Consider the following 23612-nt stretch of genomic DNA (forward strand, 5'->3'; position numbering starts at 1 on the left):
TGAATCAAAGGCAGTAGTGTTTAACATGAGATGACAACATGGGCTAACGTATCACGTACCGTAACGCGTTGACGTCAGCACGTCGAAGAGGTGACGTGACACGTGTTTCTCGGCTGTCCACGCTTCTACACAGAGTGACAATCGGTAAATATGAGATTACTGTTTAATTGCTATGTATTTTATCGTAAACTTGTTACATTTAGGATGTAATATGCATTATTAACCTGCGTTGGTATTAGAGGACAGATAATTGATAGCGTTTAATGAATAAGACGTTAAGATTACTTCATTTAGCCGACTGCTAGCTAACGTTACCTGGACCATTACTTTTTAAATCAGAGTTACTGAGAACGAGTTTAACCCTGAGGTTTTGTTGAGAATTATTTCAACTAATCATGGTGCCACAGAGTCCCATATTTTTAAAATAATAGACTCTCAAATCTTATCAAAACGAGATACAAAAATGAGATTTAATCCGAGAGTAGCACTGTTTAGAAATTATTGTTATCCTTTATAATAATTCTCTATTGAAATATGAATGTTGATGTTTCTGTTTTGATCAAAACATAATTTTAGAGCAGGAACTCACAATTTACCCGATCATAATTATATGACGTATATGCGCTATATTCTGTTACTAATGTTTGTTTTATATCTAACGTTACCCTATTTCTTTTCTTCTTCTTATCGTTATCAGTTTCAGGCAGATTTGATCAGTTCAATAGCAGAAAAATGGCAGTCCGTGCATCTTTTGAAAAGAATAATGAAATTGGATGCTTTGCCAAGCTCACAAACACATATTGTTTGGTGGCGATTGGGGGTTCAGAAAACTTTTACAGGTGAGTCATAAATTAGATTACTGAAAATATTGATGTGTGTGTGTCTGTATAATAGGCCTGTGACGAGACGTTTAGACTGTTTTGAAGAAATCCTCATGATGAAATGTATAGGAAAAAATGTCTTTTATTTAACTGAAAAACATAAATGCAAAAAATGTAGCTGCATTTTGAAATCAACTTGTACTTTATGAATTTAAACTTCTATTTTTATGAATTATATGCAGCAATAAACAGCATGTAGACTAGAGCTATATGCCTATAAGTTGGAGATCATGATTCTAAAAAATTAAAAACAATAATTTACTAGTGGTTCTGACAAAATGTTCCTTGATTAAAGTCTTTTTTAAGATACATTTGGAAAAAAAAAAATAATTAAATGGAGTCAGTGTCTCAATTCATAAAGACCTGATTCTCAATTAGAATCTTTTAAATGAACGAATCAATGACAAAAAAATGTTTTTTTTTTTTTAAACAGGCAGAGGATATTGCGTTACAATACATACACGTGTTAAGATACTTTCCTTTTGATCGCTGCTGTAGAGAGGTTAATGTCACGTTCTCGCGAGACCATGGATCTCTTGCCATGAGATCTCGTCACATCCCTCGTGTGTGCGTATACCGTATTTTCCAGACTGATTATAAGTCGCACTTTTTTTCATAGTTTGGCTGGTCCTGCGACTTATAGTCAGGTGCAACTAATTTATCAAAATTAATTTGACATGAACCGAGAGAAATGAACCAAGAGAAAACATTACCGTCTACAGCCAGTAGACGGTAATGTTTTCTTTCGGTTCGAAATAAATGCAACTTAAAGTCCAGTGCGACTTATATTCCGAAAAATACGGTATATATAATATGAATGTCTGTTTTTCCTCACAGTGTCTTTGAAGGTGAACTGTCAGAAACGATGCCTGTTGTACATGCCTCTATAGCAGGATGCAGAATTATTGGCAGAATGTGTGTGGGTAAGAAAATGTATCCAGTCCAGTTTATTTAGCAAATTTGTGATTGCTTAACAGAATTTTTTTATTTATTGTATGTTGATCAAAATACAGACGGTTCAGTAAATAATATACCAAGACCTTTATTGTGATAAAATTAACCTTTTAAAATAAGAAGCTAGATCAGATCAGTTACACTTCTGTGTCCTCATATGTGATGTATGATATCCGCCTCGGGATTCTCTTCTGCAGGAAATCGTCACGGTCTCTTGGTGCCCAACAACACGACAGATCAAGAGTTACAGCACATTAGGAACTGCCTGCCAGATCCAGTGCGCATTCAGAGAGTAGAAGAGCGTCTTTCTGCGCTGGGGAACGTCATCGCTTGTAACGACTACGTTGCTCTAGTTCATCCTGATCTTGACCGAGTAAGAACATCCCTAATGGAAGACGCTCTGAAATCAGCGCTTTCTCCGAACCTTAAATGGTCTTAATGGCTCTATATTATTTCCCAGTGATGTTTTAGAATTCTCTGAAAAGCCTCTTAAGATTCATGAAACTATAGAAAGTTGAAAGTTTATTATTGTGTTTTTTTGTATTAAATTCAGGGAATTATTGTCCACAGGAAACAGAAGAGATTCTTGCAGACACGCTTAAGGTGGAAGTGTTCAGACAGACGATTGCGGAGCAGGTGCTTGTGGGTAGTTACTGTGCCTTCAGTAACCAGGGAGGCCTCGTCCACCCCAAAACCTCCATAGAAGATCAAGATGAACTCTCATCACTCCTGCAAGTACCTTTAGTGGTGAGTGACCGCTCTCTAATATCTGACAATCACTTCATCTGCACTCGATGAAATTCTACTGACCAATTATATTTAAAAAAAAATATATACATACAGTTCAAAATATTTTTGTTGTTGTTGAAAGAAATAATAATTTTAATCAAATAAAGGCTGCTAGGATGAGATTAAGAGACTTCTTTTAAAAATGTTAAAACTTTTGAATAGTATAAATAGTGGTGTTTACTAAGATGAGAAACACTGTTATCATTTCTCGTACTCTGGGTCGATGCTAAATACATTCAACAGAGGATGTGTTTGAAAATTTGTATCAACATGTACCATAGTTAGCTACTAGTTTTTTGTTAATCTTTGTCAATTTAATGCCAGTGATAGTTGATTCTACCAATCCTACATATTCAGCCTTATTTAGTATTTATCTAAATATGTATGTGAAATGATTTAATAGGGGCAAACTTATTCCGTATATCGTTAAACCCTAGACTTAAAAAAGTAGTTTTTTTTTGTTAGAAACCTTCCCTTGAGGGACTGCTTGATTTCTTTGCACTGATGCTGGCTCACTGATAACTTCACTGATTGCAGGCTGGGACGGTGAACCGCGGGAGTGAGGTGATCGCTGCTGGTATGGTGGTGAACGACTGGTGTGCCTTCTGTGGGCTGGACACCACGAGCACTGAGCTGTCCGTCATCGAGAGCGTCTTCAGATTGAGTGAAACACAGCCCAGTGCCATCGCTACTACCATGAGAGACTCGCTCATCGACAGGTATGGTCTGCTGAAATACATATAGTTTATCCAAGTAAAACATTTCTGATTATCATTTCAAATGTAAGTAAACTTCACTATTTCTTTTTTTCCAGCCTCACATAAAACTGAAATCTGTATTTGTGGGAAGATGCCTAAATGGACCTGGAAGTCGTTATTAGACTGTTTGAAGACTGATTATGTCTCCCTTCAGGGAGAAACACTCTTTTGTCTTTATGCCATGAGAAAACATGTTGTCATTCTAATATTCATGTATATTCATGAACTTTTTTGTAAAATACTAAGACAAAATCTCTGAGGGGCTGAGTTGATCTGTAAATCACTTCACATACTACACACACACACACAAATAGACCACATGACCATTAAATGGTGGCAGATGTAGAGTTTGTTTCACACAATGCAGCATCAATAAAGCTGTGCATGATCAACATAGACTGGTTTGGTAAATAAAAATCATACATTTCCACAGAAGGTCCTTTTTAGGGATTTTTATGTTGCTTATGCAGTTTGAATATCAATAAAAGCCTTATGACAACATTCTGATGCCATAAATGTTTTATTGACAGCTGTGGATATGAGATAATACATGTGGCAGTATGAATAGTGCAGTTCAGCTGAACATGGTTGCCTTGAGCATGGTTTGGTTCTTTGGTATTTACCAGTTTGCACATAAACCTTGAAACATTACAGCATGTTATAGTGTAGAAAATAAAACTTGTGAAAGTATAAGCAACATGCACACAGTGATAGAAAACAAATGGACTGCAGCAAAATATGAACTCAAACTAGTAAAGTAAACATGACAAGAAAAAAATACTTTACACTACCGTTCAAATGTTTGGGGACTATGGTTTTTTTGTCTGATTTTAAGTCTCTGATTCTTACCAGTATTGCATTTATTTAATCAAAAATACAGTAAAATGTTTATTTTATGATTCTTAGATGAAAAGAAAGTTCAAAAGAACAGAATTTATTTGAAATAAAAATATTTGGTAAAGTTATAAACGTCACCTTTGATCAATTAAATTTGTCTTCGCTGAATAAAAGTATTTAAAACATCTTCCTGACCTCAAACCTTTGAATGGTAGTTCTAGATTAAGTATATTATAAACATGAAAAATCATGAAAATGTAAACAAAGTTTAGCAAAAGCATTTGCTTTTGTACTAGCTCTTATATAAGGTTCCCACCCTTTTAACTAATGAATTTCCACAACTTTTACAGTTGTTCATTATCACGGTATCCAACTATTAGTGAAGTATCATTCAAATCATTTTAGATATTTCTGGAGTTTCATTTGTAACCTGGGTACCAATCCTTGGAAGGAAGTGATTTATACAACCACACATGGAGTACAAAATCTCTAAAGAGAAAAAGAAAAGTAGAGCCTGAGCTCTAAATGCAGCTCAGTGCATTGGATTCAATATGACTCTGAAACTCAGTGTCTCAACCAGAAATGTATACTCCCTTTAGAAATAACTGAGACTTTAACATTGTAGATTAAGCCTGGAAATTAATTTAAATTCTGTTGTTTCAAGGTTTTTAAAAGTTTGGTAACCCTATATAGACTGTCATAAATGGTAACATAAATGACTGCAAATAAAAATGACCACAAAATAACCCTAACCCTAACCCTTTTTTTTTAAGGCCTAAAATCAAACATGCAAATGTTAAAGTCATATTTCTAGCCAAAAAAATTGAGTTTCTAGATATTTGGCATCAAAATGGACTACAGAAGTTGCACAAGCCACATGGATGTTGTTAACAGCAGCTATTCATCCAAATGCAACACAATACATGGCACATTAAATATCTTAAATAGTTTTTAGGTGGTCATTTGTAGACTGTCTAAATAACACCACTTTATATTTTTGGTGCACAAATTTCTGTCAATTATAATACTTCATAAATTTGTACATTTAGACCTAGTAATGTATCCTTTCATTTTCAATAAAGTAAAAGAAATATTTCTTTGGTTTACATTTTTTAAAAAACATCCTTTTCCTTCTGAACTTAAACAAATGCAACGTCCTGCAATCTGCACATGAAGACGAGACTCTTTCCAGACACCTGCTCAACATCTCTGTAAATGTCCATACGGTTAACATTCAGTCATCTGATACTGAATTATACAGATATCAAAAATTGATATATCAGTTCTGATGTAATACTCTAAAGTTGATTTGTCAATGCAGTAATATGTTCAAATCACTTAGCTCAATTATATCATATAATCTTGTCACTCAAAAACCATCTGTTGATCAAAAGATGGAGGAAAGAAATATGTGTGTGTTTGTGAAGTTATAAAAACAGGTGGAAGGGAAGCACTGGCAGCGATACGTGACAGCAAAGTTAACCTGAAGAACTTCAGGAAGAGGTTAAACGCTGGCTGCTAGTTCTGCTCTTCTTTCAGATCAAACCTGACCGAGAAAGAAAAACTATTTAAGGAACAATTCATCCAAAAATAAAAATTGTCTTTCAACAGATAATCAGAACAAAATTACATTGGAAATTGTTGCTCAGAGAAAATATTTGCATGTTTGTGTATTACAAGGAGAAAAACTCACCATTCTGTGACTCCAGAGACTATATCAACATGTCCCAGGTCTATCTGCACCTAAAAGAATAAATCAACAAGAAATGAAACACTAACATCTGTAAAATGACATTTAAATGTGATATTTAAATTAAATATTAGTAATATAAATAACTGTAAAATCCAAATAATCATATTATAAAATTATAAACAGTAAAATATTTATAACATTTACTACAAAACATAAAAGTAACTTATAATTCAAGATAAATTCTCTCAAAACAAGTCACAATTTTGTGCACATAGATTTGAGGTTTTTTGCAGTACAGTATATTCCTGTAGAGCTGAAGTGAGCCCAGGCAGACTGACCTGGCCGATCACGTCTTTGTCTCGACTCATGAAGGACGAGGATGCGTTCTTCACACAAACACTGAGCTCTCGTCTCTGGGCGTCCTCCACACTCAAATCAAACTCAAACCTACAGAACAACATTGTAGATTAAGACACACTCACTGGGTCAGGGTCTGATAAAAACTCATCTGAAACCACTTCACACATTTCAGAACATAAAGATCAAAAGAGATTTAAACAATGCACTGTTTGAAGATGAAGATTTGGTTTGCACAAGGAGTCAGACAACAGCAGACTAAATCCAGAAGAACTGCGGCAACGTCTCTAAGACGCTTCAAGAAACCTCCCTGAAAAACTCTGCGCAATGCAACGAGGACAAAAGATGCTTAAATGCAAACATTTAGTTTATGATAAAGAAAATCTCCAATGTATTGCTCCAAAGCAAAAGTAAGGTATTACCATAGTACATAGTTCACAGAACTTGATCACAACCCACTTAAATCTCTCTTATTCATGAGTGACACACACACGCACACACAAACCTTTCATTGAACTCAGGGTTCAGATTTTTCTTCTTCACAGCCGTCTTTCTTTTGGTGGCCTTGCTTTTATCCGGCAGCAGAATGAGGGAGACGTAGGTGTCTAAGCTGTCCTTAGATGATGTAACCAGAGCCCTGATACACACAAACACAAACTTCAGACTTAAAGAGAAGACTTCTAAACTTAAATGAGTCAAAACGGTTTCTAATCACACCAGACCTGCATGCATGGATGATCACTGTCAGCTTCTTCTGGAAGGAGAGGGAGATTTTGATCTGACCTGTTTTGGCCGCCTGTTTATTACTCAACACTGGACCTGAACCCATGGCCACTAAAGCAGCCATTTTTGAATCCAAGATCTGGATAAAAGAAAAAATGTTGATTATATCTACAGCATTGTGATACTATTTCTTGGCTGAGTGACTAAACCAACCAATCAAAATGAGTGCAGATAGCTCAAGCTGTCTAACCTTCAGTTGTGCCCTGAGTAGGATCTGGCTCTTTGGTGAAGCTCCATCCAGATCGAGCCATTGGTCCATCAGTAGATCTGGTTTTGAAAGCAGCTCTCTGATTGGAAGAACCAAATTGCCCATGGGTTGGTCCCAGGCGCTTGAGAGCTGCTCAGAATGACAGTAAATCAAATGAGAGACTGAACGAGAGTGAAGTGTGTACTTAACATGAAGGACACTAAGGTGTATACAGTAATGACAAGTTTAAATATATACAATCATATACTGCAGCTGCTGAATATTAGTTGATTATTATTCAGTGCATCATTTAATGCATGCAATCTTCACAGAATGGTATTAACTGCATTTCAGACTAAAATATCCTCACCTTAATGACAAGTATGTCTTTTTTGGGGTCATAAACCAGAAAGTCAAATGCTTCATTCCAGTAAGGAGAAGAGGAGCGATCACACACCTTTAAATGCCAGAGCACAGAAAAAAATCATTTAAATATATTAAAATATTACAAATAAATTATACATAACCTAACTTTTGATAAGACTGCATGATTACTACTATAGCTAAAAGTCTCCTGCCTTGGTTTTATAGGAGGCTCCTCCAAGAACAAGTTCAGCAGCAGCTTTGGGTTCCTTTCCACTTTTCTTCATCTAGACATTTAAACATCAAGAATTAATGACACCTTATAATTATATATATAAAAAATATATGTAATTTTATGTTATATATTATATATACATATAAATTATTATACATACATAAATACATTTTTTAAATAGCTTAAAATATTGAAACATGGAAACAAATTCAAACATATTCTACTTTATTTAGCATTGACTAGAAATAGATTTTTTCCAATGCAGTCTCTATAAATGATAGGATACTGCTCGTGTGCAGAAGTACACAGACTCACAGGAAGATCATGAGCTCTTTCTAAGTGAATAAACAACAGCGCTGCTGACGGCACAGACTTGTTCTCGTAGGTCTGAGAGCTTTGCATCTTCATTACCTAGTAAAAAAATAGTAATATTATGTCAATTTTCTATATATATACTGTCTATAACAACCAACAGACTCTGTGTGCTTTCATGACAAACTGACTTGATCCAATCTGTCCCGCTGTGTTGAGGTGGGAAGCCATTCCAGGACCAAATGGACTCGACCATGTTTTATATCATTCAGAGTAAACCACTGGAAAAGAAAAGGCAGCGGGGACAGGTTCATGTGCTGATTGTGTTATGATCTTACAAACCAGAGCCTCTAGAGTATCTTAATACTCACTTCATCATTGTACTGGGAACTGATGATATGTCCGAGTTTGAGCTTGAACCTGAACACATGAAGACAAAGTGAAAAGTCATTTATTTTATGAATATAGCATCTGAAATAAAGTGTTTTTTTTTTTAAATGTGTTGAGTAAATTTCATGAAGATTTATCTGGTGCATATTTCATTCCAAAATCAACAGCAAAAATTGTTTGGCCTTTTTTACTAACATGATATATATGAAATGGATGGCAAATGTGTCTAGTTGTCCCCGCAAAATTAAGTAATAAGCAAGAAATCTGGTTTTGGTGCTATTATGAGTAAAGGTAGTTGTAAATGTACTAACCTTCCAAGGAAATCATCGGATTCAAAATCCTTATCATAGACCTCAAACTTCACGTCTAGATTATGATCAGGACTCAGAATCATCTAGTAAAAAATCATAGCCATTACAGACATTTCTGCGAAACGTTGTTTTGTCTGAACTACATTTCCAAGCCTTCCCACCTCATACATCTCGTTCCAGGTGGGGTTGAGGTTCTCCTTGATCACATGACTCTTAAAGGTTGTGTCTCCGATATGAATCTTGACGTACGGGTCGCTCTTCCCCTTCACCATCCCTCCCATCATGTTGTCCTTCGCTACCAGATCCTGAGCTTCCAAAAGATGGATACGCAGCACCCCCTGTGGGACAGACATGAAACAATCATAACATCAGAAGAATACTGAAGTCATCCTGCCAAGCAGGACATGTTCCAGCATCCTTAGAAATGGTATCCTGATTTAGGAAGCTAAATGATCCAGAAGTGTACCACTCACCTTGGTGCCAAAGCTGGGGTCATGGCGGGTCTGTTGGGGTCGAACGTCTGTAGAACTACTGACTTTTGTCTCCTCTGCAGGAGCACTGGGGGAAACCTTCATGTGAGACCTGTTAAACATGAAGAAATCATTCTTTACATGATGGCCCTTCATTATTATGAGTAATAATAATATCTTATGATGTTAATGAAAGCTAAATCAGGGTTATATCAAATCTTGAACTCACTGCTCTTCTGGTTTTTGCTCTTCGTGGGCTGATCCAAAGGTTTTGACTGGTTTCATGTATCCACCTTCACTGGGAGTGAAATCAGGAACTTTACTGAGATCCTGTAAATGACAAGATATAATCAGAGTTATTATAGTTATCTACAAGTTAACTAAACTACAAAGTTAACTACAACTAAAACAATTAAATAATCAATAAAAATTATTTTGTTTACTCAAAATCAAATATTTTAAACACGTTATTATTGTATTTACTCAAATAAAAACTAAAATGTACAATTAAAATTAGTCATTAAAAACTATAATAGTGCTTCAATTAAACTAAATGAACACAAGTAAAATCAATAGAAAATAAAATAAAAAATATGACCACCATTAATTTTCAACAAAACAATAATGTTTATTGTGCCATATTTAATAATTTAAATAAAAAACATGCAAGTATTTAAAAATATAAGTACAATTTAAAAAACACATATGTACGCAATAAGTGCATCGTATTAAATTATTAATTTAAATATAAATACATAGTAGTTAATGCAACCTAATATAAAGTGTATAAAGTTGGTATAAAGACCAACATTTTGAATTAAATAAATTAAAATAATTCAATTAATGTAATAAATAAAATGTAATAATTTAATAAGTTTAATAATTTATAATTTAATAAAAAAAAATTAAATTAATTAAAATAGAAATAATGACATTATGATTAAAATAATTATAGATTTTAATTAATTTAAAATAAAATATTATATTTAATAAATGAATAATGAATTAAAATCAAATCTTTAAGTAAATGATGCTGTACACACAAACTAACCTCAGGGGCAGGCTGTGTTTTGGGTACAGATGGCGTGTGATGGTCATCTTTATCATGGGTGTCTGTTTGTTTCTGATGTTCTTCAGGAAGTGGTAAAGTAGAGGCTGCCAGTTCACTCACCCTGTTCATCACAAACACAAGCAGTCTGCTTTAGTTCTCAAAATAAAGCTAAATTACTTTTATTAAATCTGTAATTATAACAAAACAATCGAACCCTTTTGTTGGTGGTGTTTTCTTCTCGGACACTTTACTGACTGCAGCTTGTGAGAGTTCAACAGCGACTGGAGCTTTTTCTTTGTGCTGTTCACCCACTGAATGCTCTTTTTCAACAACAGGCTTTTTACGATGAAGGACACTTGTATCCAATCTTGAGTCCAAAATCTGATATGAAACAAGTGTAATTTATATATTTACAAATGTCTGCTGGTCTCAGTTTGACGCACAAACATGAATCTAATCAAGATGCAACTAATTGCAAGAGATACATACACAATATATATATATTTTTTTTATAACTGAAATGACAATTTGAAAAAGTCCATTAGTAAGTTAATCCCATTACTGTTTAGAGAAAGCAATAAGAATCATTGTTGGACCTTAAGCTGTGCCCTCAGAAGAATCTGAGTGTCAGGACCTGCTCCATCCAGACTCAACCACTGGTCCATCAGTAGATCTGGCTTTGAAAGCAGCTCTCTGATTGGTAGAACCACTGAGCCTAAGGGCTGCTCAAAGTCACTTGAAAGCTGCGAGGAAAGGAGAGAAAAAATTATGTGTCCATAATGTTTAAAACATTGATTATATCATGTCAACTACCTAAATATCTAAATATCAAAACTCCATCTATTTTACCTTTATAATAAGAATCTCTTCTTCTGGGTTATGAAGCAGGAAGTGAAAAGCTTCACTCCACTCAGGAGACGTGGAGCGCTCACACACCTTTAAAAAGAACAGCAAAGAAGTTGCTTTTATTAAGGGTCAGAAACTGACTCTACACTGATTCTTCACAAAAGGCACAAATTCCCACCTTGGTTTTATGGGAAATGTCACCCAACATCAGCTCTGCACCAGCTTTAGGCTCCTTTCCACTCTTCTTCAGCTGCACACATGACAGTATTAAGTAGAGCCCAACCGATATTGGTTTTTTGGGGCCAATACCGATATTATGGATTAAATATAAAAAAATTGGGACACTTTTCCCATTCGTTTGTCCAAACATTTGACTCTATATATAGAATACTGTATATACATAAACAGAATATATATACATAAAGATTTCTTGCTATGATTACTCAAATGTGGTGATCAAACAGAGACGTGACAGAGATATCTAATGGAGATATCTATTTAATATCTAATTTAACAATTTAACAATACACTTTACTATCCAAAATGAGTTTAACATCAGTGCACTGAGCAGTAAAGTTAAAGTTTATTCAACTTTAATTCAATTCAATTATATCTGCATTATATGTTCTTTAAAAAAAAACAATATCGGCAGTATATTCGCTGAACCGATATATCGGCGAAAGGCTTATATCGGCCGATAATATCAGCAAAACAATATATCGGTCAAGCTCTAGTATTAAGACAGCTCCATCGAATATAGCATAACTGTATTTGTGTGGGTTCATGTGTATAAGAGACACACCGGCAGGTCATGAGCTCTCTCCAAGAGAATGAAGAACAGAGCTGCTGATGGCACAGATTTGTTCTGGTACGAATGCTCGGACTGTAACTGCAGCGCCTGCATGTGAATAAACAAAGAAAAGAGATTCTAACACCAAAATAAACGGCGTAAAATACATTCACATTAAACATACTAATAAAAAAAAAATGAATTCAAATAATATTTTTGATTATTAAGTTTTAAAATCATGTAACCTGATCTGACATTAAATTAAATCACCAAATAAAACACTTTACTCTGATCATTTAGATGGATTGCATACAGACCAAACTCATTTCTAAACTCAAAAACATAAATCATTCATAAATCTGCATAATATAATATAATATAATATAATATAATATAATATAATATAATATAATATAATATAATATAATATAATATAATATAATATAATATAATATAATATAATATAATATAATATAACACCTGTTGTAGTCTGTCAGGTTGTGTGACTGTGGGAAGCCACTCCAGAATCATGTGAACCTGGCCGTGTTTGACATCACTCAGAGAAAACCACTGACACAAAGAAAGAAAAACACAATGAAACTTGCAAAATGAAAAAATCAATATGTCTTAATTGCTCAAAATGAGAACTTTGAAGAGAATGAGGAAAGATGTTAGTGATGAATTACTCACTTCGTCAGTCAGCTGAGACTGAATGATCTCCTGTAAGCTGATCTTCACCCTGTGGCCAAGCAACATTCATATGAAAACATGTATTACATGACATGGACCAGCATCACATCAGACATACAACAGAGTAGTCATAAATGGTAATAAATTAGCTTTTATATTTATACATATTTCCGTTTGTTTTTATTAAGTTATATTAGGCTAAATGTATTAAGGCAACATTTCTAGTTTAATATTTAAATTTGATTTCAGCTTAACTTCAATGAACACAAAGATTTTTTATATAGTTTTAGTTTGCAATATCGACACACATACCTCCCTAAAAAGTCATCTTTGTCCATATCCTTGTCGAAAACCTCCACAAGGACATCAGAGGTCGAGCTGGAGGTCAGAACCAGCTGGAAAAAGCATTGATTACATGATATTATTTTTAAAAACCATTTCTAACATCAACTAAACCTCTAAAGACCTAAACCCACCTCATACATCTCGTTCCAGGTGGGGTTGAGGTTCTCCTTGATCACATGACTCTTAAAGGTTGTGTCTCCGATATGAATCTTGACGTACGGGTCGCTCTTCCCCTTCACCATCCCTCCCATCATGTTGTCCTTCGCTACCAGATCCTGAGCTTCCAGCAGGTGGAGGCGGAGCACACCCTAAAAACATCAAATCACCCCACTGTGTTGCTATGTTTGCATTTATAAGCCATATAAACAGTCCACCATCCATCTGAACATTCCTCACCTTGGCACCAAAGCTGGGGTCAGGGCTGGTGTGCAAGGGTCGAAGGTCATCTGAACTGGAAACTTCTGGGACCTCCGTGACCTCAGGGACTTCCTCTTCTTCTGGGACTGACACAGAGGAGGTCCTGCTTACAGGAGATGGTGGGACCTCCTCAATACTAGACCTAAAACCCCCCCAAAAAACAGACACACACCTCAAAGTCAAAATCAAAGTAAGTTTATTGTCTTTTCGCTCTTATATGGCCACAGAAGATACATAACATGCAACGATATGAACAGGAAACATTGTTCCTCTTTGACATCAATCAATAAATATCCATAAATACACTTCATTTCAACTACAACCAATGAACAACCACACTTGCTTGTTACTTGTTACACACTTACAATTATTACTAATTCTTACTATTATTATTAACAGTTGATGGGTTTCAACATACATTTTTAAGAGAAATTATAAATGAAATATCAGTTGTCAGTTCTGCAGATCTATTTATTTTAATTAGGAACTTCAGTTTAAGGCACTGTTCATTAAATATGATTAATAAAGAAATGTTTGAGGAACTCTATGATTTGAAATGCTCCTCCTCTCACTTCTGCACTAATTCCTCCTCCGGTTTTCTTTTAAAACTGGACGCTTTCGGATGTTTTGGCTCCTCATGGTCTTCAGAGCTCTCCGTCTCTTTAGGGCAAAGAATCTACAACATAAGATCACAACACATCAAGTACAAAATACTTCAAAGGCACAGTTTAAACCATCTTCAAGCACTTCTGATCAAACTGTATTGTCTTCTATTTGAAAACTTATTTTTAAAGGATATTTTGCAGAATGTACAGGTTGCTAGATTTTTTTTTTTTTTTTGATAAAAAAAACTTTTTTAAGATCAATTAAAGAAAATAATTTTAATGAATAATTTGAATAAATCTTAAATCAAGATGCCTTTACATGAGAAGCGACATGACACAGAAGTCTTGTTTATTTGTGAAACTGAATAAAATGGTTATGATTAAAGGGTTTCTGCCATTTTTAAAAAAGGTCTTCTTTATTCACCCTTCTACAATTTAAGGCTTAAATTCATACAGTCATGGAATTAAATCTTGCATGCACTGCAAAAACGGAATATCTTCTATATTACTGTATTCCAATACAAATATCTAAACATCCTTAAATCAAGACACATTTATTTAAGATGCAAAAAAGGTAATTGTTTTCTGAGAAACAAGTTTTCTGTGAACTAAATGAAATGAGTTTCTGCTTAAAACAAGAATGAATATCTGTTGATGGAATATAAAAAAATTCGGTTTCATTTTTTTTTTTTTTTATGAGCACTTTTTTTAAAAGAAATTAATACTTTTATTCAGGAATTCATGCATTAAATTGATCAAAAGTGAGAGTAAAGATGTTTATAATGTTTTAAAAGTGTTCAATTTCAAATAAATGCTGTTCTTTTGAACTTCATATTCATCATAAAAAAACAATGGATAGTAATAAGTTAGAATAATGGCAGCTGAAAATTAAGCTTTGTATCACAAAAATAAATTACATTATAGAATATATTAAAATAGAAAACCATTATTTTAAATTGTAATAATATTTCACAATATTACTATTTTTACTGTATTTTTGATCAGATAAATGGTAAGCAGAAGAGACTTTTTGTGTCTGTGTGTGTGTTTTACCTTCAGCTGAGCTCTCAGCAGAATCTGACTCTGGGGTGACGCTCCATCCAGATCCAGCCACTGGTCCAGCATCAGATCTGGTTCAGAGAGAAGCTCTTTGATGGGAATCACCACAGATCCCAGAGAGAAGTCCCAGTTGTGGGACAACTGAAGAGAAAGAGTGAGGTAGAAAGGTTAAGGTCAGGTTCTAAGGTGCGTTGCAAGCCAAACACAACAGTTGTATAACAGAAAAGTGCTGTTTGCATTCTCGTACCTTCACGACAAGGTCTTCATTCAATGGATCTCGAACCAGGAAGTGAAATGCTTCGTCCCACTGGGGAGAGCTGGTGCGGTCAGAGACCTACATCACACAGTGTCAGTGAAGAAGAGGAAAGCCAACTGTATCCACACATCATTAATCAATAATCAATTCGACAGCAAAAACAGCTTCTTACTGTGGTTCTACGAGAAGTTCCTCTCAAGATCAGCTCAGCACCAACTTTAGGATCCTTTCCACTCTTCTTCAACTAAACACACAGAGACATTAAGATTTAAGAGAACAACTCGGACACATTTCAGACATGTTTCATTTCAGTGTTCAACTTTGTTCGACGGTTGTTGGAATACACTACAGTTCAATGGTATGAGGTTTGTCCAAATTTTTTTAGATTTTGGGAAGTGTTTTATGCTCACAAAGTCAGAATTATTATTATTTTTTTAACAAAAACTATTGTGACATATTATTACCATTTTAAAAATAACGGTTTTGCATTTTAATATATTTAAACAATCTAATTTAATCCTGTAATGCAAGATCCAGTCTTGGATGGCTCATGATCCTTTAGAAATCATACTGGTTTTACCGCTTAAGAAACATTTGTTATTATTATCAATGTTAAAAACTGCTTCATATTTTTGTGGAATCTGTGATACATTTTAGTCAGCAATCTTCGGTTACTATAAAGTACAAAGGAACAGGATTTATTTGAATTAGAAATCTTTTGCAACATTATGTATGTCTTTACTGCCCCTTTTAATCAATTTAATTTTAAAAAATAGCAGCTGTTAGATAATTTGAGAAATGTTTGACTTCATACTGAGATCTCATTCTTCTGATTGCACACTGTTTCTTGGCAAATCTGAGCACAGTTATATATATATTGCGGAGAACCATGCAAGATTACTGGAAGATTACAAGAGGAGAAAAATCCGAGAGACAGGAAGATCCCAGACTCCACGGGCTCTCAACAACTGAGAGGTTACAGAGATATCATACTCACAGGAAGCTCATGTGCGCGCTCCACATACACAAACAGCAGAGCGGCCGTCGGCACTGTCTTATTCAGGTACGAGCTCTTTGACTGGTACTGCAACACCTGAAGAATAAATCCGTTTATTTATCAATGCATTGTCAACACAGACGGACTCTGAACGAGGACCAGAGACAGTTCTGCTCACCTGCTGTAGCTTCTCTGGTTGTGTTACAGTGGGCAGCCACTCCAGAGCCAAATGAACACGGCCACGCTTAACATCGTTCAGAGTAAACCACTGACACAAAAGCATATGAATCAGTATATTAATACAGCTTATCATTAGAGATATTACTACAAATGCACATAATACTCACCTCGTTTATGTATTCGGAGCTAATTATATCACTCAGATTCATCTTCAGCCTAAAAGAAAAACAATACATCTCTAAATAATGCTAAATCAAAACCATGTTGAGAATTCTTATGGATTATATTGACAGCAGCCCTCATACCTGCCCATAAAGTCATCTTTCATGTCCATGTCCCTGTCAAAAACTTCCAAGGTCAACTCCTGACCAGGAAGCTGCGTCAAAACCACCTTAAAAATATCAATGGGAAATAAAGAAGTTCAAAGGACTTTGCTTTGCTTTCAAACAATCATTTGGTAAAGATTCTGCAGCTTAAATAAGTAAAAAGAAACACTTGCATAGCATGTAGTTTATATGCAGACTAATATTTTTATAAACAAAATATATACTCTATGTAATTATAGACATGAACAATTAATTGTTACATTATGTTTTTTTACATTTATATATATATAGTATTATTATTATATATAGCATTATTTTTATTTATTAAGGAAAAAAGTTCCACGAATAAATGTTTTGAACATTTAAATAGGACATCATTTGAAGTATATACTGTATACAGACTATTTATTTATTTTTAAATAAAGGTTTTAGTTATATTTAAATAGCATGTAAACAGTATATATATATATATATATATATATATATATATATATATATATATACAGTATATATATATATATATATATATATATATATATATATATACAGTATATATATATATATATATATATATATATACTGTATATATATATATATATATATATATATATATATATATATATATATATATATATATATATATATATATACTGTATATATATAGACACACACACACACACTTGTGTTATTTTAAACTATTTTAATATAATTTTTTATTCTTTTTTGTGTGTCAATCCCTTCTTTGCGCTTGTGAAGCCCTTGAATTGCATTGTGAACAGTATGCAACATACAAAAATACACATTTACGTTGCATGACCATATTACGTTTTCAAAACAAATCAACATAAATATAATAAATATCTTATGCACATTTAATTTAATATGTCATATCAAGTTATCATTTTGGAAATAAATATGGTTATTTTATATTTGTGATTGAAGTTTTTTTATGAAAATGACTTTGATTGTATACAGCATATCTTTAATGTCAAATGACTGTATAGCTAAAAAAAATATAAAATATACGTACATACTAAAAACTGCATAGCAAAAGCCAGATAAAGCCATAGTGTCTAGAGTTGATTTCTAAATGTATTTCCCAGCAGTCCCACCTCATACATCTCGTTCCAGACGGGGTTGAGGTTCTCCTTGATCACTTGACTTTTAAAGGTTTCACCTCCGACTTGGATCTTGACGTACGGGTCGCTCTTGCCCTTCACCATCCCACCCATCAGATTGTCCTTCGCGACCAGATTTTGACCCTCCACGAGGTGGACACGCAGCATCCCCTACAGGAACAAAGAGCAGATGATTTAAGGGTTTGTTATGATCGACTGGATCATTGAAGGATGCTGATTTCAGTACTCGTATGGCTAATACAATACATTATTAATAGCATAGAGATATTGACAGTGCTGACTAATGGATCAGATCTGCACACCTCAGAGGCGAAGCTGGAATGGGGCATCGTCTTTTGTGGACGTGAGGCAGAACTCTTTGAAAAAGGGTCACTGGAGAGGAGAGAGGCAGCTGCAGCTGCAGCGACTTCATCCAACCAGAGCACCTGCAGGAAATGACATCAACACTGGATGAGAGGCTTTTTACAAATATAATAGATTTGAAATCTGTACAACATCATACACTACTTCTTAAGCCGTTTTCTTTTAATAAATAATTACTTTTATTCAGCAAAGATGTGTTAAATTGATTAAAAGTGAATTTTTATAATGCTTAAAATTATTCAAATAGAAAACCAGTAGTGCGTATGTTTTTAAGGTTGCAATAAATTGTTTACTCAAGCTTGTGCATCATGTGTCAGTTGAATTTACCCTGAGCACTGTGTTAATGTGGATGCGGCTTTTTGGACCAGAATTATCCAGATTGAACCACTCATCCAAATTCAGATCTTGACAAGAGAGAAGACGGGAAACAGGAATGGACAGACTTCCCAAAACCTGAACACGGTCGTTATCCTTCACCTGAAAGAGATGGAAGACGTACTAAGTAACATGAATGCATTAGCAGTCTTGGCATCTGAGCCCTGTTTACACCAGTACTGAGAGCTGTTGGATTGTAAACAGATCATAAGGCCAGGCAGATGATGTTAGGATACCTGCACGTTAATGTCCTGTTTGCTGGGATCTCTGATGAAGAAAGTGAAAGCGTCCTCCCACTGGGGGTTCACTGTATTCCAGCAAATCTGGAGGAAGGGAAAGAAGTGAGCGAGAAGAGCGGGTCACGTGGGATACGGATAGAAAGTGTGCGTCTTACCCGGCTGTCACGAGTTACATCTTGCACTGCGATTTGAACGATAGGATTGGGATCCTTATTTCCTTTCTTCATCTGAAAATCAGAAGAAACAGGTACAAATACAATTAAAACAACTAAGAAATTAATTGTATATATTTTTATAATTATAAATGTTCATGATTTAACTTCAACACATTCATATAACTTTACACAAATACAGTTATAATTGATTATATACACCAAGTTTAGTGTCTGTAATATTTTTAATTCATTTTTTTATTAATGAACTCTCTTATGTTCACCAAGAATGCATTTATTTAATCATAAATACAGTAAAAACAGTAATATTGTAGAATATTTGTATAATTTCAAATAACTGTCTTCTATTTGAATATATGTTCAAATGTAATTTATTTCTGAGATCAAAGCTGAATTTTCAGCATCATTTCTCCAGTCTTCAGTGTCACATGATCCTTCAGAAATCATTCTAATATGCTGATTTGCTGCTCAAGAAACATTTCTTATTATCATCAATGATGAAAACCGTTGCGCTGCTTTGTATTCTTTGCTGGAAAGAACAGAATTCATAAGAAATAGAAATCTGTTCTTATCTTGTAACTGGCTTTACTGTCATTTTGAACAACTTTATGCATAAAAGTATTTATTTCTTTTTAAAAATCTTACGTTCAAACTTTTGAACGTATCAATAGTATGGTTGCATAATCAAAGTACTGTACATTTTCCTCTGAACATCATGAGAAAAGCAGTATGCCAAATAAGTAGCATGTGCAAATATCCAGTAATCATATTTTATTTTGATATACTACTATATTGATGCTATGAATGCAAACATGATAAACTGCACTTTATCGGTGCTCAAGAATTAACTTTTTTGTCAAATGCAGTACATATGCTGACAGTACATGATTTCAGGTGCAGCTTTTTACTTTTCTCCCAGAGTAAATCCCCACAGACTTTCATTACACAATGAGTGCATTACTGCAAACACAAGGTCTGCTTGAGAGCCCAGAAACGAGTCTAAACTATAATCTGTGATCACTGACATCATTCAACAGAAAAAGAAGCCAGAACATTCCTTTGAAATCCTCCAGACCAGAGCACTGTAAGCTTGGGCGCTTGGGGATGTTCACTCGATGCAAGTGCGTACTTGTTTCAAGTGTTTTAAGTGTCAGTGTGCTCCTCTAAGTAAACTCTTTTGCCTTTGCACTTCTGGTCAAACATTCTGGATGTGTGGAACAGAACAAGTGCTTTCACAAAGTGCTCTGTCAGGCTGTGAGGCGAATAAGTGAAGTTATATAATCTAGAGTTACACTTCATAGTTTCAGAGTTGGGCGTCTGCCAGTCTCCCAGAAGGGAAATGGCAGGTTGTGGGTAACCAGAGGCACGCACACACACACACACACACACACACACACACACACACACACACACACACACACACACACACACACACACACACATTTGTTTTTGTAATCATGGTGGGGCTTTCCTTGTACCTCTATTGTTGGTTATACTGCGCTAATGATGTTTTCTAGCAACTAACTCTACATATATTTCTTTATTTTATTTGGCAAAGATACAATAAACTGATCAAAAAGTGACATTTCTAACATAAAATTGTCAGTTCTGTTCTTTTGAGCTTTGTATTCATCATGGTTTTTACAAAAATATGAAGCAGTTTTGAACTGCTTTCAGCGGTGATCATTAGAAATGTTTCTTGACCATCAAATCAACACATTTGAATGATTTCTGAAGAATATTGTAACACTGAGAACTGGAGAAATGATCCTGAAAATTCAGCTTTGCATCACAGGAATAAATAACATATTAAAGTAAACTAAAATATAAAAATTGTTATTTGAAATTATACAAATATTTAATAATGTTACTGTTTTTATTGCATTTTTGATCATAAATATGTATTCTTAAACTTCAGTTGTTGTCATATAAAGCTAAATACAAAAGCATTACTATTTTATTTCATTTAAAGCTAATTTTTACTTCCAATTTTTTATTTTGTTTTATTTATTTTTTTCCAATCAATGACATGCCAAAATGTCCACAAAAGCAGGTTCTAGCCAGATTTAACACACGTGTCTGTGAGGACAATTTTGTGCCCAAACTATAGTGTGTGTGGTTTGTGAAGCAGGAAGAGGATGTGAGAGTATTACTCACAGGAAGTGCCTCAGCCTTGTCCAGATACACTACCAAGATGGCTGCTGAGGGCGGCTTTGCTGTTTTACTCACCACACTTTCATTTCTCTTCAGAACCTGAGAGAGAGAGAGAGAGAACAAATAATTGAGGGCAAAGTAGGGAGGAGCATAACAACTGCAAGAAATTCTGTTTGCCAAGTGTGCAAAGCAAGCTTTCGATCTCTAAACACATTTGAAGTTTCCTGGGATTGGTTAATGGGTAGAGTAGACAAACACACTGTTTGCATGTGTGCTGAACAGACTACACCCAGTGTTGTGTGTGTGTGTGTGTGTGTGTGCAGTGTTTCAAGACCTCTTCCAGTCGTCCTGTGTCAGTTTCTAGTGTCAGCCACTCCAGTCTGAGATGAACCCGTCCTGTAGGGGTGTCCTTCAACGTGAACCACTGAGAAAGAGACATTAATACAGAATTACCATTGAGAGAGCCTACAACAAACTTATGACTGATATCATGAAAAAAAGACATCAGTGTTCGATAAATAAGCTGGTCGTAATTGTTAACAAAATACAAGACTCCCTTTGCTGAAATTAGGGCCCAGATCACCTTGTCAGGATTTATTTTGCAATAATGTACAGATTACACAACAACTTACCAAATACATAAATAAATCCTACTTTCAGATAAAAAGGTTTTATTAAGTAAGAAAGAGTGGTATGAGATCAGTGTTATTTATTTACCATTATAGTATTCATTAATACTTTTAATTAGCTTTTATTTTAATTTGTTTTTATAATTCAAGTTTTTGTAAATGTGTTGTGTGCTTTATATATATTTTTTTTTCAGTTGTAGTTTTTGTAATTACTTCTACTTTAACTTCATTCCAAGTCAAAATGTTCAAGTTTTATACAGTTTAGTTTATATTCAGATTTATTCCTGCTGATTCAGATCAATTACCCGAGAACTTTTAGTTTTAGTTACTCATAAAACTGCAAAATCAGTAAATAAAAGTTTCTCATCATTACAATATTTGACTGGAGAATGCCATAATGGACCAATCAGAATCAAGCATTCATCCTTGTGATAATCCTATTCATAAACAATAATAACTCCATTATACAAAACATGAGTTATGATTTTAGTGCTTTGTAACAAATTGGTTTATTATTATAAAATCATGTGCTGAAAGTTATGCATAGACTTGCAAACACACATAGGAGAAAACAGCGCACTGGAATATTAATAAACTTTCTCACCTCATCCACTATTTTAGATTTCTTCACGATCCCCAAGTCTAATTTTGTTCTGTGCATAAGTGAAATAAAGAGAATCAATGCAAAGATGAGAGTAGTGCGAGATCAGCAAAAAACAAAAGTGAGTTTATGGTTATGATAGTTTATAGTTGTAGGACAGTATGAATTAATGTTTAGAAAATGAAAATCTGCAACAGATCCATTTAAAAGAGGTCATATCATGAGGCAAAACTACTTTTAGAAAAAGTTTTAGCTGCATGAACTTCAGGGAAAACAAAATTGTAACAAAAAGTAAGATATGACCCCTTTCAAAGCAGAAATGAGAGACGGAGAGACGGTGATATGGTACCTGCCCAGGAAATCATCTTGATCGGGATCTTTATCAAACACTTCCACCTCTAGCTCCTGACCAGGCACCTCATGAACGATGACCTGACAGACACACACACACACACATGCATGCATGAAACACCAAACAGACCTACAGTAACAGCATGAGTAATCAAAGACAGAATGTGGCAGAAATGGCTTTACATTTGAGCTGAAAGACACAGATAAACATGAGAATAAGATGTTTATCACATTCACAACATACATTGATATCAAATGGCTTAATGCTTTTTTGCTCTTATTATAATGCGCCGTCATTTTAACACCCACCTCATACATTTCATCCCATTTGGGACTGAGCGTATTGTCCAGATGGCGGGATTTAAAGGTTTGCGGGCCAACTCTGAGCAGGGCATACGGGTCAGACATACCCGCTACAACACTGTTATCCTTCGAAGCCAGACCATCAGCCTCCACCAGGTGAATGCGCACAACACCCTTCATAAAGGAGGATGCACAGAATGAGATCGCAGGGCAGAGAAAGGTTTTTTTTTTTTTTTTTTTTTTTTACATCAAATCAGCATATTAGAATGATTTCTGAAGAATTAAGTGACGCTGAAGACTAGAGAAATTATGCTTTACCATCACTAAATTAAAAAAAAATATATATATATATATATATATATATATATATATTTTTTTTTTTTTTAAGTGATTTTAAATTGTA

At 34.5% G+C, this 23612-nt stretch overlaps 2 protein-coding genes across 2 annotated transcripts in view; one reads left to right on the top strand and one right to left on the bottom strand.

Moving 5' to 3' along the window:
* LOC127959369 (eukaryotic translation initiation factor 6-like) lies at window positions 1-3883 on the top strand. Its single transcript, XM_052558506.1, has 7 exons — window positions 1-144; window positions 698-839; window positions 1719-1804; window positions 2033-2208; window positions 2406-2582; window positions 3162-3343; window positions 3439-3883. The coding sequence occupies exons 2-7, from the start codon at window positions 733-735 to the stop codon at window positions 3446-3448; spliced, it is 738 nt and encodes a 245-aa protein (XP_052414466.1). The 5' UTR covers window positions 1-144; window positions 698-732; the 3' UTR covers window positions 3449-3883.
* Window positions 3884-23612, bottom strand: part of LOC127959368 (extended synaptotagmin-1) — a 25729-nt gene continuing 6000 nt past the window's right edge. The window contains exons 9-52 of the mRNA XM_052558505.1: window positions 23216-23383; window positions 22905-22987; window positions 22559-22607; window positions 21660-21749; window positions 21329-21424; window positions 19154-19225; window positions 18996-19082; window positions 18712-18861; window positions 18324-18446; window positions 17995-18171; window positions 16862-16947; window positions 16724-16772; window positions 16555-16644; window positions 16377-16472; window positions 15552-15623; window positions 15371-15457; window positions 15118-15264; window positions 14032-14135; window positions 13439-13601; window positions 13174-13350; window positions 13010-13092; window positions 12698-12746; window positions 12488-12577; window positions 12020-12115; window positions 11396-11467; window positions 11221-11307; window positions 10968-11114; window positions 10586-10752; window positions 10372-10492; window positions 9550-9650; window positions 9324-9432; window positions 9012-9188; window positions 8851-8933; window positions 8521-8569; window positions 8341-8430; window positions 8153-8248; window positions 7818-7889; window positions 7610-7696; window positions 7243-7389; window positions 6992-7131; window positions 6775-6906; window positions 6251-6359; window positions 5913-5962; window positions 3884-5765 (exon numbers count right to left, since the gene is read on the bottom strand). Of these exons, the coding sequence (XP_052414465.1) occupies window positions 5738-5765; window positions 5913-5962; window positions 6251-6359; window positions 6775-6906; window positions 6992-7131; window positions 7243-7389; window positions 7610-7696; window positions 7818-7889; window positions 8153-8248; window positions 8341-8430; window positions 8521-8569; window positions 8851-8933; window positions 9012-9188; window positions 9324-9432; window positions 9550-9650; window positions 10372-10492; window positions 10586-10752; window positions 10968-11114; window positions 11221-11307; window positions 11396-11467; window positions 12020-12115; window positions 12488-12577; window positions 12698-12746; window positions 13010-13092; window positions 13174-13350; window positions 13439-13601; window positions 14032-14135; window positions 15118-15264; window positions 15371-15457; window positions 15552-15623; window positions 16377-16472; window positions 16555-16644; window positions 16724-16772; window positions 16862-16947; window positions 17995-18171; window positions 18324-18446; window positions 18712-18861; window positions 18996-19082; window positions 19154-19225; window positions 21329-21424; window positions 21660-21749; window positions 22559-22607; window positions 22905-22987; window positions 23216-23383 (4548 nt within the window). The 3' untranslated portion in view covers window positions 3884-5737. The remainder of the gene's footprint in view (window positions 5766-5912; window positions 5963-6250; window positions 6360-6774; window positions 6907-6991; window positions 7132-7242; window positions 7390-7609; window positions 7697-7817; window positions 7890-8152; window positions 8249-8340; window positions 8431-8520; window positions 8570-8850; window positions 8934-9011; window positions 9189-9323; window positions 9433-9549; window positions 9651-10371; window positions 10493-10585; window positions 10753-10967; window positions 11115-11220; window positions 11308-11395; window positions 11468-12019; window positions 12116-12487; window positions 12578-12697; window positions 12747-13009; window positions 13093-13173; window positions 13351-13438; window positions 13602-14031; window positions 14136-15117; window positions 15265-15370; window positions 15458-15551; window positions 15624-16376; window positions 16473-16554; window positions 16645-16723; window positions 16773-16861; window positions 16948-17994; window positions 18172-18323; window positions 18447-18711; window positions 18862-18995; window positions 19083-19153; window positions 19226-21328; window positions 21425-21659; window positions 21750-22558; window positions 22608-22904; window positions 22988-23215; window positions 23384-23612) is intronic.

Source organism: Carassius gibelio, chromosome B6 (assembly GCF_023724105.1).
Source record: "Carassius gibelio isolate Cgi1373 ecotype wild population from Czech Republic chromosome B6, carGib1.2-hapl.c, whole genome shotgun sequence".
Classification (NCBI taxonomy): Eukaryota; Metazoa; Chordata; class Actinopteri; order Cypriniformes; family Cyprinidae; genus Carassius; species Carassius gibelio.